At 41.8% G+C, this 15,359-nt stretch overlaps 1 protein-coding gene across 1 annotated transcript in view; it reads left to right on the forward strand.

Annotated features, from left to right (window-relative positions):
* LRRC40 (leucine rich repeat containing 40) overlaps positions 1 to 15,359 on the forward strand; it is a 333,058-nt gene that overhangs the window by 129,394 nt on the left and 188,305 nt on the right. The window contains exons 6-8 of the mRNA XM_069232449.1: positions 5,601 to 5,743; positions 8,083 to 8,255; positions 15,250 to 15,340. Of these exons, the coding sequence (XP_069088550.1) occupies positions 5,601 to 5,743; positions 8,083 to 8,255; positions 15,250 to 15,340 (407 nt within the window). The remainder of the gene's footprint in view (positions 1 to 5,600; positions 5,744 to 8,082; positions 8,256 to 15,249; positions 15,341 to 15,359) is intronic.

Below are 15,359 nucleotides of genomic sequence, written 5' to 3' on the forward strand. Positions count from 1 at the left end.
TCACTTCTGTATGGTACAACATAAAGCAAGCAGGAAAACGCAAGGCTGGCTGGGATGGGCACTGGGGACAGCAAACATGACTCTCATGCCTCTTTCTCTGCTTAGAGCAGACTTTACAACAACAGCATGGTCGAGCCTTTTTAAGTGTTTCAGGAATGTGATCAGCAAAGTATTGCTCCTGCAGTCTTGCCATGTCCTCCAGAATATATGAAGTAGAGGCTGCTGCTTCTATAGCAGTAAGACGTTCAGTGACAGACAACTGAAAGCCAAGGAAAGATATTAGTCTTCCTGTGGTTGTCTGACGATAAAAAAAAACATACACTTTGTATGTTGCCATTTGGATTAGGTGGGTAAACAGTTTCTTGTACCAAGTGCAAGTTTTATGAATATCATTGTATGGCTGAAAAGCCTGGTCGTTCTTATCCACTCTGCCCATGTACTTGTTGTAATCAAGTATACAGGTAGGCTTGTGAACTTCGGCCATCCAACCTTAAAGCATGACGGGAAAAATTCTCTCATCATGAATTGTAGTGAGCGCATATACATCATGCCTTTCCAAGAACTTGACTGTGAGCAGTACGTTGGAACGCAACGCAGTGCTCTGGGATTTCTGTAGCTTCTTACAAACAAGCTCCTGCTGGAATCCCTTGTAGCAACAATGAACTGTACCGCAGGCCACAGTGCCAGCTTTTTACAGCTCACTGAATAGCTCTACTCCTGTGTAGAAACTGTCCACATAAAGGCTATAACCTTTGTGAAGGACTGGCTAGACAAACTCCCATACAGTCTTTCTTGTGACTCCTAGTGTGGTAGGGAAACCTACAGGGTTGAGAGTGGTGTCCTTCCTTTTGTACACTCTCAAGCTGTACACATAGCTAGTAGAGCTCTCACACAGCATGTACAGCTTGATGCCATAACAAGCTCTTTTGCTCGCAATATACTGCTTGAACATTCACCACCCTTTCTACAGGATCAAGGACTCCTCGATGGCTACATTCTTTCCAGGAGGCGTACATCTCTGGAAACCTGGCAGACTAATGTTCTACAACAGACCAAATTTGGAACAATCAGTCTTTGCCTGGATGGCCCCCGGGTAATGCAGCAGATTTGTCATTGAAATGCAACATGCACTGCAATAGCACACAACGATCTCTGCTCATGTACGGTGCGAAGGTGGGGGTTACACAGACCATGCAAGTAGATCAGTGGACTGCAAAGCTGGTCTCTGCACTAACCCCATTTTGAGTGTAAGGCCCAAAAATATCTTCAACTCCTCAAGGGAAGTGAGTCTACTTGCGTGCCCTAGAACAAGGCCCTTGGATGCCTCCATGCTCCCTCAGAAATTAGTTTGCTGCACAATTTGTTCAAGGAAGTCAATATCCCAAAGCACATGGGCATAGTCAATTGGCAAAAAAATGGCCATTTCTACTTTACATCCAGCATCGCCAGTGAAAGGCAGAATTTGGGGCTGAACTATTTTGGTGAGCTGCCAAGGGATCACTGTCTGTGCTTGCTGCTGCACATGCCTGCACTATAGGTTGATATAATCTTCTTTGGTCGCCCTGTTGCACAGACTGTGTTTGTGAAGGGACATCACAACTGCCATCATCATATCCCTCAGAATTGCCGGACTATGATTCGTCAGATGGGACTCTGCTGACTGAAAAATCACTTCCACATTCTGCTCCATTTAAATGTCCCTCAGATGCTGTCTCAGTATCTGCCGTCTCGGTCTCTGATCCTGCCTCAGAGCTGTCCTCCATAACCCAGGTTAGCACGTGGGCAGCAGTCATTCATCGAGACACCATCTTTGCTACTGGCTAAAACCGTCCTTCTTAAACACTGTCCTACATAGAATGCAGATTTTTTTGTTCTAAAACAGTTGATGCGTGTGTACATGTGAGATGTGTGCAACAATAAATAAAGATAAAGTGACCTTACCTTATCTTCTTTTCTAAAATAAGCAGCTTCCCAAAGGCACTTATATATATATATATATAAAAAAAAAAGACACAATACTACTTCATCCTGCCATATATCCTAGGTCACAGCAAACATTTAACGTCGCTTACGCAAAACTACAAATCTACCTTTGATCAAAAGAATATATATATATATATATATATATATATATATATATATATATATAATTCTCTTTCTGTTTAGAAAGAAAGAACCACACTCCATCGTTGTGCCTTATTTGATTAACTTTATTCCATTAGTGAGATTGCGGCAAAGAAAGAACAGGAATCCCCTGACCGAAACGCTTAAGGGGATTCCTGTTCTTTCTTTGCCGCAATCTCACTAATGGAATAAAGTTAATCAAATAAGGCACAACGACGGAGTGCGGTTCTTTCTTTCTAAACAGAAAGAGAATTCTTTTTATAAAACACGGTCGTCCTGCCGGAAACCAGCACCACTGAAGAGAAAACAAGTGCGCCACAGCACGCTATTCAGGACAATCTTTTTATATATATATATATATAAATATATAATCTCAATACTTTTGACCCCCAAAAAGGGTCTCACCCATCAGCTGGGAGTCGACCCCTTAACTACATTTAGAGCGGTGCAGTCACACTGGGCACTTACCGGGGGGGGGGGGTGGGGGGATGGGGGACACTGACCTCTGGTGGGGCACTGTGTTTGCATAACTTTGGATTTGAAAGCATCTCCTGCAGAGTTCCTTGTTTATCCAGCTTTCAAGCAGCAATGAAAATGTCAAGCTAACTCTTGTGGCTAATGTTCCTGCTAGAGAGAGATAGATCATCTGACTCCACATAAAGTAGTGCAGAGTGTTAATATGCCTGCTGCAAAGAACAGATCTATATTTTATGTGGATAGCTGAGTGGATTAGTATAGCCCGACTTTACCACCACTTAAAAACAAATGAAATATATGAGATAGAAGGACTATGTAGAGATCAGGAGTATGCTTCTAGGTGCTAGTGAGGGAAACCAAAAAAGATTGTTGCACCAGGTGCCACCAGCGATAAAGCCGGTCCTGCCTACATTATTTTACTTCTCTTTTTGAAAATGTGTGGTTCCCCTGGGGGCCAATCACTGTCCCTGGGAGAACCACACATTTCCAAAAACATTATCACAGACCCACGAGGTGTCTGCCCATGCTCAAGTGTGCCTACTTCCCCCACCCTGACAATTAAAAAAAATTTTATTTGTTATTTTTGTATTTTTCATATTAAATTCACCTGGGGGGCACGATTGACCCCAGGGGGAAAAACACTTGCCATTGGCACAAGGAACGACCCCCGCTCCACTACACATCCCTGGTGCCTTGTGGTGTTTCCTGGCTGTGAATCGCGGCGCGGGTGCAATCAGCAAGGAAACCGTTTCAGGAAGGCCTCCTTTGAAAGGGGAGCCACTCCCTTTTTAAACCAGGCCTCCCTGAAACGTGGGGATGTCTATTTTTGGCCTTTTTTCCCCACTGGAGAGGAGAGTGAACTTACCTGCTCCTTCCTCTGTTCCTGTGGGGAAAACTGTGATGTCAGCACGCCTTGTGGTGGGAGAGGAGGTGGGAGAGACGAAGCGATTCTGTATCTCCCCCACCTAAAAAATCAATAAATAAATAAATAAAAAATAATTCTCCAGTGCTTTCAACCAGAGGATCCTTTTGAGCCCTCCTTGGTGTCGGCAATTGTCCGACACATGCACCAAAAAGGTTAATGTATTATTGCTGCCACATGACATCTATATCCATCAAGTGTCTAAGTACTCTCATCACGTAGGAGTTTATTTCCATCATATTGCCAAGTGCATGCAAGATATTACCATCCTTTGTGTAGGTAGTTACTGCAGTCACCCTCTGGCTCCTGACACCATATTCACAGATGAATACTCATACCTGTTTTATAATAGCATTTACATAGCACTTAGTATCATTGTTTGGGGGCACTGAAGCACTCTCCCACACGGGTACTACATTATGCCATGCTGGGTGTGTGGTTCAAAAGATGTATTGCTGTGAGCCTTTGTGAGAAGGGTTTTGGTATTGTGTATGAGTGACCTGAGAGGTGCTCCTATTTTGTCCTGGGTTGCAGTAGTTAATAATGTGGTAGTGGGAAGAAGTGTGAGATTAAGTATGAACAGTTTACAGTAACTCACCCTCTTGAATCACATTTATAGCAACTAGGCTATATACACAGTGTGAGGCCCATAGAGAAGCAAACAACCACTGGAGCACTGTTAAGCAACCAGTACTTAGTTACCTAGTTTGGGAGGGGCACATGGAAACTAAACCATACAGGCTGCTGCATCGCACCTACCTATGCGGATGGTCAGCAGAGTGCTGTGAGCATGTACACCACAAAATGGAGTGATCACAGAAGGTCGAGTACTCCAGATGACATTAGGGATGCTGTCCAATGAGTAAGATGTTGCCAGAGTTGCAACAGGAAAGAACGTTTTTTATAAGTGAAGTAACTACAGTTTTAGAAATATACCGTAGCGAGATACGCGGTAAGTTGTGGAAGAACAATCAAGATGGGCAACCTGAGCAGAAATTACACAATCATTTGGGTCCATACTTAAGCTACTCCTCCTAGACGAAAAGAGGCTACAGTTTTCAGCGAGAAATCATGTCTCGAACCCCTCCCAATCTCCCAAAACTGGACGAGTTTATAAAACCTAGCTAAAATGGCATGCTGCACATGTAAGTGTAAAACAGGAAGTGTTTGGTAGGTTGCTGCTCCGAGTGAACAGGACTGAAACTGTCTACCACAGGTTGTCCTACATGTTAACCACTCTGGGTTGTATCAGGAGGCATTTTATTGTCTTTCAAAAAATGTCCTTCCAGACAGTTTCAGGTATTGCCATCACATTGACATATATTTAGATGACCAGAAGTACCATGAGGTGGTTACTCTTTTAATGTGCCTTCTATTACATTATGCTAACCCATTGCTGCTGCATGCAAGGAAAATAACTTGCCAAGATTTATCATCATAGACCCGGATAGGCATGTACACCATATGGAATGAATTGCCATTTTGTTTACCTGTACCTTCACCTCCTTCCTGGAATTTTCAATACTGTCTCTTTTCTTTCTCACACTGAACCTTGCACCCAACGGAGTTTTATGGGGGTAGGAAAGAGTTATGTAAATAAGAAGTCCTCGGTTCTTCTTGATCAAAGGGATGAATACAATCAAGTCTAATAGATGGCCAGACACAGGCACTGGATCTACACCCCTTCTCTCACTTTTCCATTATCTCACTTTCTTTCGCTCCACAATCTGTCTTTCTCTGCCCCTCTTTGTCTCGCCTCTACCTCTTTTTATCCTTCCCTCTTCTGGTTATACCAGTTGCTGGCTTGAACATGTGTTCTGTCAAACAGAGTTTCTTAGTGTCACAGCACCTGTGACACAAGGCCATTCAATATATTAAAGGTGCACTAACTGAACTACTAATCAAGAATGATACTTGCATTCCAAGCCCAATTTTTACAAAATTACATTCTACACCTTCATATTAACTATGTTTCATTTCTGCATCGATTACAGGATTTGCAGGATTGATGGAAGAAACATCTGTACGTTTTTGTTTGCCACTTAATTATTTCATATAAAACCCTTTCTTGCTACAGGTCTAAAGCAGTTGGATTGTACTTCAAATCTTTTGGAAACTATACCACCTGAACTGGCCGGAATGGAATCTTTAGAGCAGTTGTATTTAAGGCACAATAAACTATGTTATCTACCAGAACTTCCTGCCTGCAAATTGTTGAAGGTAACATTGTCATATATCAAAACAAATGTACCTTTGCATTTCTAGGTTTATGCACACTAAAAAGAACTACAATATGGCAGCATAAATAAAACGGTATTTTTTCAGTTGCAAACTAAAGCTGTAGCCCTTGCATGGTGATGTAGTCAGCAGTCCATGAGTTGGGGCAATACTGTTTTTTTTTTTCTCTATTTCTTTGCAAAAACCAAGGTTGAGGGCTGGTGCATTAATTGCACAGATTTAGGCTTACCAGGATATTTTATAGAGGACTGTAGGATTAATCAGCATAAACGAATCCACCTCAAAACCACTCGATAGCATAGCATACAAAATGTCTCAAAAGGTTCTTCATTGGGTTCTGTGCTTTTTAAAATCGATCAAGACTCACGTGAGGAGAATTGTTTTCATATTTGCTGATGACACACACTCTCCTGCTTCGTCCCTTCTCCACCCCTCCCCTTAGTATGGTAGCATATTGAGAGCAGCATGAGTTAGTATTACCTTTTTTTAATTTATTCCCACTGCCACGGGGATAATCCATGTCAGAAAGCTGCATTGCTGTATTGCCTTAATACCTGGGTATGCTCCAGTATCTCCACTTGAGAACACTTCAAATTGTCCCAATCTGTGTCCTAACACTTGGCCAACCCCCATGCCCTGGTAATCGTGAAACTTCGATTCTCAAGGAATCCCTTTTATTTCCTTATAACTAACCAAATGGACAAGGTTTGGTGCTACAACAAAAAAATTGGATAACTGTAACCCCTCAACCTACTTTGAGAATCCAGGTCAGTCTAGACTTAGATCAGCTTAATGCTTTGATTCTCAAGAGGATCAAGCTTTGGGATAGTGGTTCCTACCTTTCTTGAAAGGCGGGGTTAACTGGACAGCTTGGCCCCAACTGACAACTTTCATCTTCATTCCCCGGATCGTCTGAGACCTGCTGCCCAGCAGACAATATTGCCATAATTCCGACTGTAAACAAAAATGTAAAGCATATTCTGCAAGGCAGCATACTGTTTTATCAGTTCCAGACTTACTGACCCAATGGCCACCCACCCAGACGCTTTGCACTCCACTATCTACCTGTGGTGTTTTGTCATCCTGTTTCTGAAGATCTCAAGAACATGTAGGGCATAGGCAGCGCCCACACATTTTCCAATCCATTTTATTCACATTTTGTCCGTCTTTGTTGTTAGCCTTCCTGCGCTTTCTAGATGTTCTCCAGAGATTACTATGCAAGCCAGTGCGTCAACACCATTGGTAGTTTTTTCTTCGTAACTTTTATCTTCGTCCCTGTGGCAGGTCTTCTCCTAAGGGAACGTCTTGGTCAGTGAAGTGCATCAAAGTGAATGATAGCCAAGGGTGGTATTGGTTTCTTTCCACACCCTTGTTGCTCTCAAATAAATGTAACGTGATAAACGTGGCACTCTCCTAACCCCTCTACTTCAAGCAGCTCTCATCGAGGGCCTTCACAGTTTCCTACTTCTGTTTACTCTTTGAATGCAGGTTCCCAACAGGTTGAGAACTGGAAGGTAGCCAGATAAACAGTCCTTATCGGTTACCTGATGTTTCTCTTTATGAGATCTGGGTTACAGCTTCCTGCCACTCTCACATAGTTTACTCTTAGTTCACACAGTTGCATGATTCAAGCAGGCACTGAGGTTGGAAAAGGACCTGTGTTGCTGTGTTTACAGGGTGGGGACTCCAGATAGCACATGCTGGCTGCCATCCTCCACACTTTTTTGTTGAAAATTAATTTCCAGTTATGGCCATGTTAATATGAATGAATATGAAACTTAACTGATTAAGAGAAACCGCATTGCGTAAACTGGCCTTTTCTAAGAATTCGATATTGCTGTTTTGTCTCAGGTCACACCTTATGTATGATGTTTCTTGCCTGCCCCTCCGTATTTCCGGGAGTTTTTGTTAAATACATTAAGAGCAAACTGCTTTCTTGTAAAGATTGAAAATGATAACTTAAATCTTGGGGGTGATCCAATGACCTTCACTTGTGCCTACTTTTCATCTGATATATCTGGTCATAGTTGGCAGTTTGCAGCAGGTATTGTGAGAAAGCGTGCACTTGTACCAATGCAACACATGTCTCTTGGTGCTTGCAGGCATTCACTTGGAAGTGCTGTTTCTGCACCAGTCTCACACGCGCCTGTCTATTGAATACACGTTGCAGGTTAACTTACTTCAATCATAATGCCTCATACATTGTGTAAATAGTTTAGTAGTAGAAAATGTTTGTGAACCAGGGGTTTGCATACCAGTGTTAACTTGCACTGTCAAATACTTTAAGTATCAAATAAACCTAAGTGACTTATTTTCTGCAGGAGTTGCATGTTGGTAATAACCGGATCCAAATTTTGAGTTCGGAGCATCTGAAACATCTGAGTTCGATCATTACATTAGAACTTCGAGATAACAAGATCAAATCACTGCCAGAAGAAATTGTCCTTTTGCAAGGGTTGGAACGCCTGGATTTGACAAACAATGATCTCAGTAGGTAAGAATCGAATTTTCAGAAGTATAGGTCCTGGGGCATTTTATTTACCTAAAAAGTATGCTCATATTACTATACTGATTCAGTGATGGTGTGATTTACATTAAATAAATTGAAAACTACATTTTTTGAAGTAGTGTGTGTAGGTTCCTCATGCAAAGTCCACATGTACACCCAAATGGTTTAGGGTGAGTGATGGACCTAATGGAATGACACCCCAACATGAGGCATAGAAAAGCTGTGCACCCCTATTTATAGACCTACTAGGGATAGTTCCCCAGCATGGAAACCAATTGAAGCCCATGTTTTGCTCCTCTTGACTTGGATGCAGATGAGACACTGCTTCAAATGAAGAAGGAGCAGCATATAGCAAGTTTTACTCTCAGATGTCATACAAGTTAAAATGCATATGTAGAATCGACCAATGTAAGTGCTCGCCTTTAACCCCTTAACTCCTGTCCCAAGAGATGAGTAGTGATCCCATGCACATGTTCCTTGCAGTGGAGGGATATGGACATTCAACACTAGTGGCTATATGCAGTAGGACGCCACCCAAATCCTTGCAAAAGATTATCATAAAAGGATCCTGATTGTATTAAGATTTGCACTAGGTTTCCTCTGCGGTAACTTTAAAAGCCCATATGTTAGTCAAGCACTTAGACAGTGGAAGCAAAACCTCACATCAGAAGTAACTCAAAATCAAACATTTTATAAATATTAGAGAATGCTAGAAGCTAATCTATTTTTACAGTGACCTAGGCATATCTACAATTTATCAAGAGCCTTTGAGTATGCTTTCCGTTCAGGATCTCACTCAAAGGTTTCATTTAATGGATGTAACACAGAAATTCAGTTTTACATCTTGCAGAAGGTACACAGGCCCACAACTTCAGAATAATCTCCCATTACACCCTAGAACATTTCTGAATAACTACAGTTTCTCAAGGCGTTGAAGACATGTGCCTTCTTAACTGTTGGTCATGACTGTAAGATTACCTTTTAGCTCCCTTTTGTTTCAGAGCTCCAAAATACCTTCGGGTGTACATGTGCATAAGAAATATATGTTGAAATTATTCCAGGTGGGCCAGATTGATTCATGTGAGTGCCGAACAGTGTCTCAACAATGTGGTCAAATAATGCATGTGTTATAGTTTTGTCCTGTTGTTCAGATATTCTATGAAACAATTAAAAACAGGATAAATGCGATTCTTACTTTCACCATTCATCTTGTGGTTCATGTTATTCAGGGAAGATGTCAAATTGATAAGCATCCACTACGAGGATAAAGTGTTGTGTACAGTGCTGTTTTCTGCAAGGAAGTTCATTATAATATCATGGTAGAAAATATTGTCACCGTTGTATACCAGGGGGAGATCTGAGTTTGCACACACTGCCTCTCTGCCATATTGGATGTACTATGAGTGCTCTGTAAATTGCCCATTTAGTGGGATTTATTAGACATGCCTGAGGTATTAGTTTTGGAGCCTGACCGATATCCACACAAGATCAATCATACAATGTGATGAAGGGAGAGACGTTGGATTGGGAAGCTACTGGGCCCTGAACTTCCCATACCGTTCCAGTACAAGCATGACCAGATATAGCGCTTAGTAACTGTCAACATTCTCTGCTATCATGTATTGGATACTCCAGACCTCAGTCTCTTAATTAATTTTCTTTCAATACATTCACTCTAAATTTATAATCCTACCTTTTAGGGATTTTTCTCTGTACCTAATTAGAAGCCTTTCACCATCATTACCTCTCATCACATGATCCCGTGAACAGTTTAGAAGAGTACAGATTGACCCTGTTCTAGTAACTTGCCTCCTGCATCAGGTCTGGACCACTATCAGTTGGTAGAGCCAATTGAGGTTGAATGATCATTCCCCCTCTCATTGTCACTAGAAGTGCCAGATATGTTCTGAGTGGCCCAGATGAATATTAATCAGCCTGTCTCCCTAGACAACATATCTAATTCTGGGATTTCCATGTCTGCCTTACTGGCATCACAGCCATTACTATATAATTCACTGCCAATAGGGATCTTGTTCTTTGCTGTAGAAATTCCTTCTGCCCCATGTTGCGTTTGCTGTTCTGACGACATCTTCCTTCTGCAGTGGTGGGATTCCTTTGTTAGGGAGTGCATCCTTGTAATGCCCTTTTGTCCCATCACCCTACAAATATTACCACGTCTTTCCTCTTTATCAGTGCCTTTCAGTGGTTGCATGATTGTACCATAGCAGCACAGTTCTTTCTTGACTTAGCCCAAGGGGCAATACAGCTTCATCTAACGTGTAGAAGGAACATGTGGAGTCAAAACTAACACCCAGAGCTGTTGAGTTATATGCCAATGAACTACTCCCTGTTATCAGACTTCATAAAAGAAATCAGCAATTTGAGTTTCATCATCTGAAGGTTATTCTTAAAAAAAACTCTTCCATAAAAAAAAGTCCCCCAAAAAATCAATAACATGTACACAATTTATTTCAGTGTACAATGCATGTACAGTCCCATTCAGGCTATGAGCACCAACCAAGGTAAGGCCTATGTACGTGTAGTGTCGCAGAATTCTTCACTGATGTGCTAATTTCTCTCTTAGAATCTCTAAGATTTCACCTTGTTTTGCTACTGTTTAACACACCAGCAAACTTTGCTAGATCTAATTTGATACACAGAATACTGCACTAAGGTAAGTCACAGATCCTACTTCTTGAAAAGTTTTAACATCTCTAATCTTTACATCTTGCTGAAAGGATAAAAATTATTATTTTCTTAATTTTATTATAAGTAGGACACGTGTGGCAAAGTTTTAGTTTATCACTAGAGATGGGAATATAACCATAGACTTTTCACTCTTAGCTTTGGTACATTAGCTCCTAAATCACACAATTTGGAAGTTGCTAAATGTCAATTTTAAAAATGTTTCTACATTATGGTAAAGTAAAAACAAAAATGAGGCTTGTGGCCAAGTAATTTGTTGTATTTTCAAATAGCTATTAGAAGAGTAGCCAGGTGTGGACCCTGCCATATGGAGTGCATCAACCCAAATCCTGCAAGCCTGCTTCCCTTGAATTTTACTGTTGAAATTAATGTGTTCACTATTGTCTCAGTTGTCTTGCTCAGAGATGCTCTCCACTTAGAGTGGAACTTGGGAATCCCGTATGCCTTTTTGCTGATACCTTTCCTGAGTACTGAACAAGAACACGGCCGACTGGGCCCAAGTCATACTTGTGGCTCCGGAATGGGCACAGAGATGATGGTATCCCGAACTTCTGGGATTAAGCATCTGTCCTTTTTGGAGGATTTTCTGTCACAGGAGCAAGGCACCCGGACAGTCTTTCTTGTCACAATAACATCAGTGTGGCTGGTTAGTGAACTCCAGGCCTTTCTGTTTAACTGCCTTTATACATTGTTCAACCTGGACAACCTCATCCTGTGGACACTAGCTTCCTTCTTACTGAAGGTGGTGACTCTATTATATGTTACTCAGACCATCACTCTTCTGATAGTTTTTGTTCTGCTTCACCTCTCTAAAGAAGAGGAAAGTCTTTACCGGTTGAATCCGAAAATAGCACTCCGCTTCTATATCAATCATACCAGAGACCACTAGATGGATGATCAGCTGTTGAGTTCACTTGAGTGAAGAAGGCAAAGCTGTGCAGAAAAGGACCATTGTTTGCTGGATTGTTCTCCTCCTTAAGATCTGCTACGTAATGTCCAAAAAGCAGCCCCCAGAAGGCTTGGGTGTTCACTCTACCAGATTCAAGGCTGCTACAACTACGTTGGCCCGCGATCTAGACAGTTGTGAAGCTGCTACATAGGCGCCACTCCATACGGTCATGAGGTACTATTGTCTTGACAGCCAGATGTGCTAAGAAGAGCATTTTGCCTGCTTGCTCAGGAACAACTGGCTTCATCACTCATGTGTGGTGCCAGAGGTTGCCACCTTGCTAGTCCTAGACAACGCTCTCCTAACCATACATAAAGTTAGCCCATGCTTCCTTATGGTTCCGCTGCCTTTGAAACAGCCAGTTCAACCAAACCTTGCCCAAACCCTGAAGCCTGGAATAGGATTTACTGGAGACGTCCACTTGTTCTCCTCCTACCTATCCAACCAACATTGGTTCCTTTTTTTTCTTCAGGTCTCAGAAGAACCTGATCACTTGCAAAGTTCCCCAGGGTGTCATCTTTTCCCCATAGGAATAACACACATTTACCAATATGCCTAGGCTGCTCAAATAAATATGAAAATCTTCTCTGCTGTAGACATTCAATACCTCAAACATCTCACTCGCACCCAGATGTGAATGTCCAGGACCTCCCTGAAGCTTAACTCCAATGAAAGAGAATTCCTGCTACTCAGCAAGAACTGAAATCCACAGCTAGTCCAAACCTTGTTCAACATAGTGAACCAGGACAGAGTCAGACCACAGCATTCACCCAATACCAACTCACACGGGTTGACTCTGGACACTAATCTCATTCTCCTGCAACATATTAATAACAAAACCAATATATACCAGTACTGTTCCTAAAGTAATAGTATTCTTCCCTGAGGGTGACTTCAGAGCAGCTGTTCAAGCTTCTCATACTCTCACATCGGGATGGTGTCAAAGCTCTTGGCCTCCAAGATTTCACGCTGGCCCCCTTAAAGGCATCGTACATGCTTCATCATGCCTCTTTAAGGCCCTAAAGAAATATGATCACATCATCCCCACCTCGATGGAACTCCAGTGGCTGCTTTTGCCAACCAATGTTGTCTTCAAAACTAGCTGCATCATCCAAAAAAGCCATTCTGACAGGCATTCTTGTTTGCTTGGCTGGCAAGCTCACCATTTATGATGGCTCTCGGCACACCCACAGCCACAACACCATCAGACTGGAGATTAAGTATAAAAAAAAAAGAAATTAAGGCAATAGGTCTTCTTCATGCATGCACCAAGGATCTGGAACTGCGTGGTTATGAACACACAGAACTCACTCCATAGCTCACAGTGCCTGCCATGTTGTTCCCAAGTTTATTGTTTTTGTGTATCTTTGTTATTCACAGTTGTTTTAAGCTTGATGGGTGCTTTTAGTGTGTGTGTAGTGTGAGTTCATAACCATGATGTTCGAATTTTGCTTGTTTTACATGTTTGAGCTAGAACCTTAACTCAGTTTCTAAATTTTTCAGTGGATTTCATTGTTTTTAATAGTGTAATTAATGTCCAACTCCTTCTGTGCATGGCTTTAGTCCATTCAAGCAAGTGTTTGTCACAGGGACTGGCTTGGTCCTTTTTAAGCTATTTTTTTCTCCATGGATGTGTTTATTTTTCTGTGCTTCTGGAAAAATAACAGCCCATTGCTTGCGGTTATAGAGCAATATTATATATACTATATGTGCAGAGTGTAATAATTCTTTTGTTGGGTGATGGGAGGGGCATCAAGACTCTTCAGAGGGGTAGTGACTGCTGCTCCAAAGACTGACCCCTGCGCAGCCCAAACACAACCTCTGTGCCCTACACAGAGGAGCCTGTGGGAAGGCAGGACTAGGTGGTGAAGAAGCTACAGTTGAGAGGCTGCAGTCTGTGATTGCTCCTTCCAAAAAAGCAGCCTTCACCACAGTGCTAAGGAGATAGCAATCCCACAGAGACTGTGGACATTTGATGCATAGATAAAATTTCTGTAACATCATTTCGGTTGCAATACTTGTGATGTGGTATTAGGAATGGGGATTGTTTAGGGTGTCCCTGCTTAATACCGAATCACAGTGGTATGTATGAATGTTTTGCAGTCGCAAAACAGTCAAATTGTACAGCCAACTTAAAGTTGGTGGTAACCCATTTGCAAATGGGAAGGGTCCCCAAGGGACCCCTCCCCCTCTGTGAATGGTTGTAAAGATAGTTTTTATAAGCAGACAGTGGTCCCACAGGCCACTGTCTACTCCTAAAAGATTAAAAGAACTTTTCATTTTTCTTTTTGAAAAGCATCTGCATTTCCAAAAAAACTAAAATTGCTTTACTGAAAAGCAATCACAGACACGGGTGGTCTGCTGATCCCAGCAGGCAACCATCATTTGATTTTTTTTCACTTCTCAGTGGGTCGCAAACTGAGACCTACCTCATTAATATTTATGAGGTAGGTCTATTTGCGACCCACTGGGAATTGCACAGTGTGTCAAACATACAACCTTTGTGATTACGAAAAAGAAAAACGCTATTTGGTAATCGCAAGCACCTTTGTACGGCTGGCCCTATGAGAAAAGCCCACATGGTCACAAACTTAAATAGAAGGCAGATTACTAGATGCAGAGTGAAGAATTGCGTCTGAATATCATAGTTGCTAGTAATTTCCATATTAGTTATGACTTGTTTATGCAGTATTGGGTGCTGCGAGATAAAATACTTCATCTTAACCAAGTTGAAGCACGAGCTGGATTGATAGCTATGAAGAGAATTGCGGTAAGTGTCTTTAACTGCAACTACCTCCCCGAGTTAGCTTTGAACTGCTCTCTCTCTAAACCGAGAGCCAAGTGCTAAACGAGTGTACTCTGCTCAGTTATGGTAATCCAACCCCAGTGCATGAGAGATAAAAGCCTCAAAGTTTGTGATTGTGACCTAGTAACCCCTGCTCGGAAACCATGGCAGCGGCAAGCCGTAATGATTATTGGATTTCAGTTCCAGTGGACACGTGAATCTCATTAGGTGCATCTTTATCTACCACCATTGCCCCCTGGTGCCCTGATCCTAGCCTCTTTACATTAATACAGTTTACCATTCGACGTTGTTAGACAATTGTGTGTTCTAAAACTATAGATCGAAAGTTTTACAGGCCTATAACACTGTGTTTTTTTTCTAGATTTGAGATGAACCAGTACTCCAAAAATTAAAAAAGCATATTTGTAATACATAGTAGAAAACTGTGTGATACATGTAATACACACTAGAAAACTGAGCGAGTGAGTTTCTAACTGCTGCTACAAAGTTAATCAGAAATGCTTTTTTTTCCTTCACAGTTTACCTTCTGCTCTTGGAAGCCTTCCTAATTTAAAATCCTTGTTGTTGGAGGGCAATCCCCTGAGAGGCATTCGAAGGGACATTTTTAATGTAAGCAGACAATACAATA

Source organism: Pleurodeles waltl, chromosome 4_2, assembly GCF_031143425.1.
Source record: "Pleurodeles waltl isolate 20211129_DDA chromosome 4_2, aPleWal1.hap1.20221129, whole genome shotgun sequence".
Lineage (NCBI taxonomy): Eukaryota > Metazoa > Chordata > Amphibia > Caudata > Salamandridae > Pleurodeles > Pleurodeles waltl.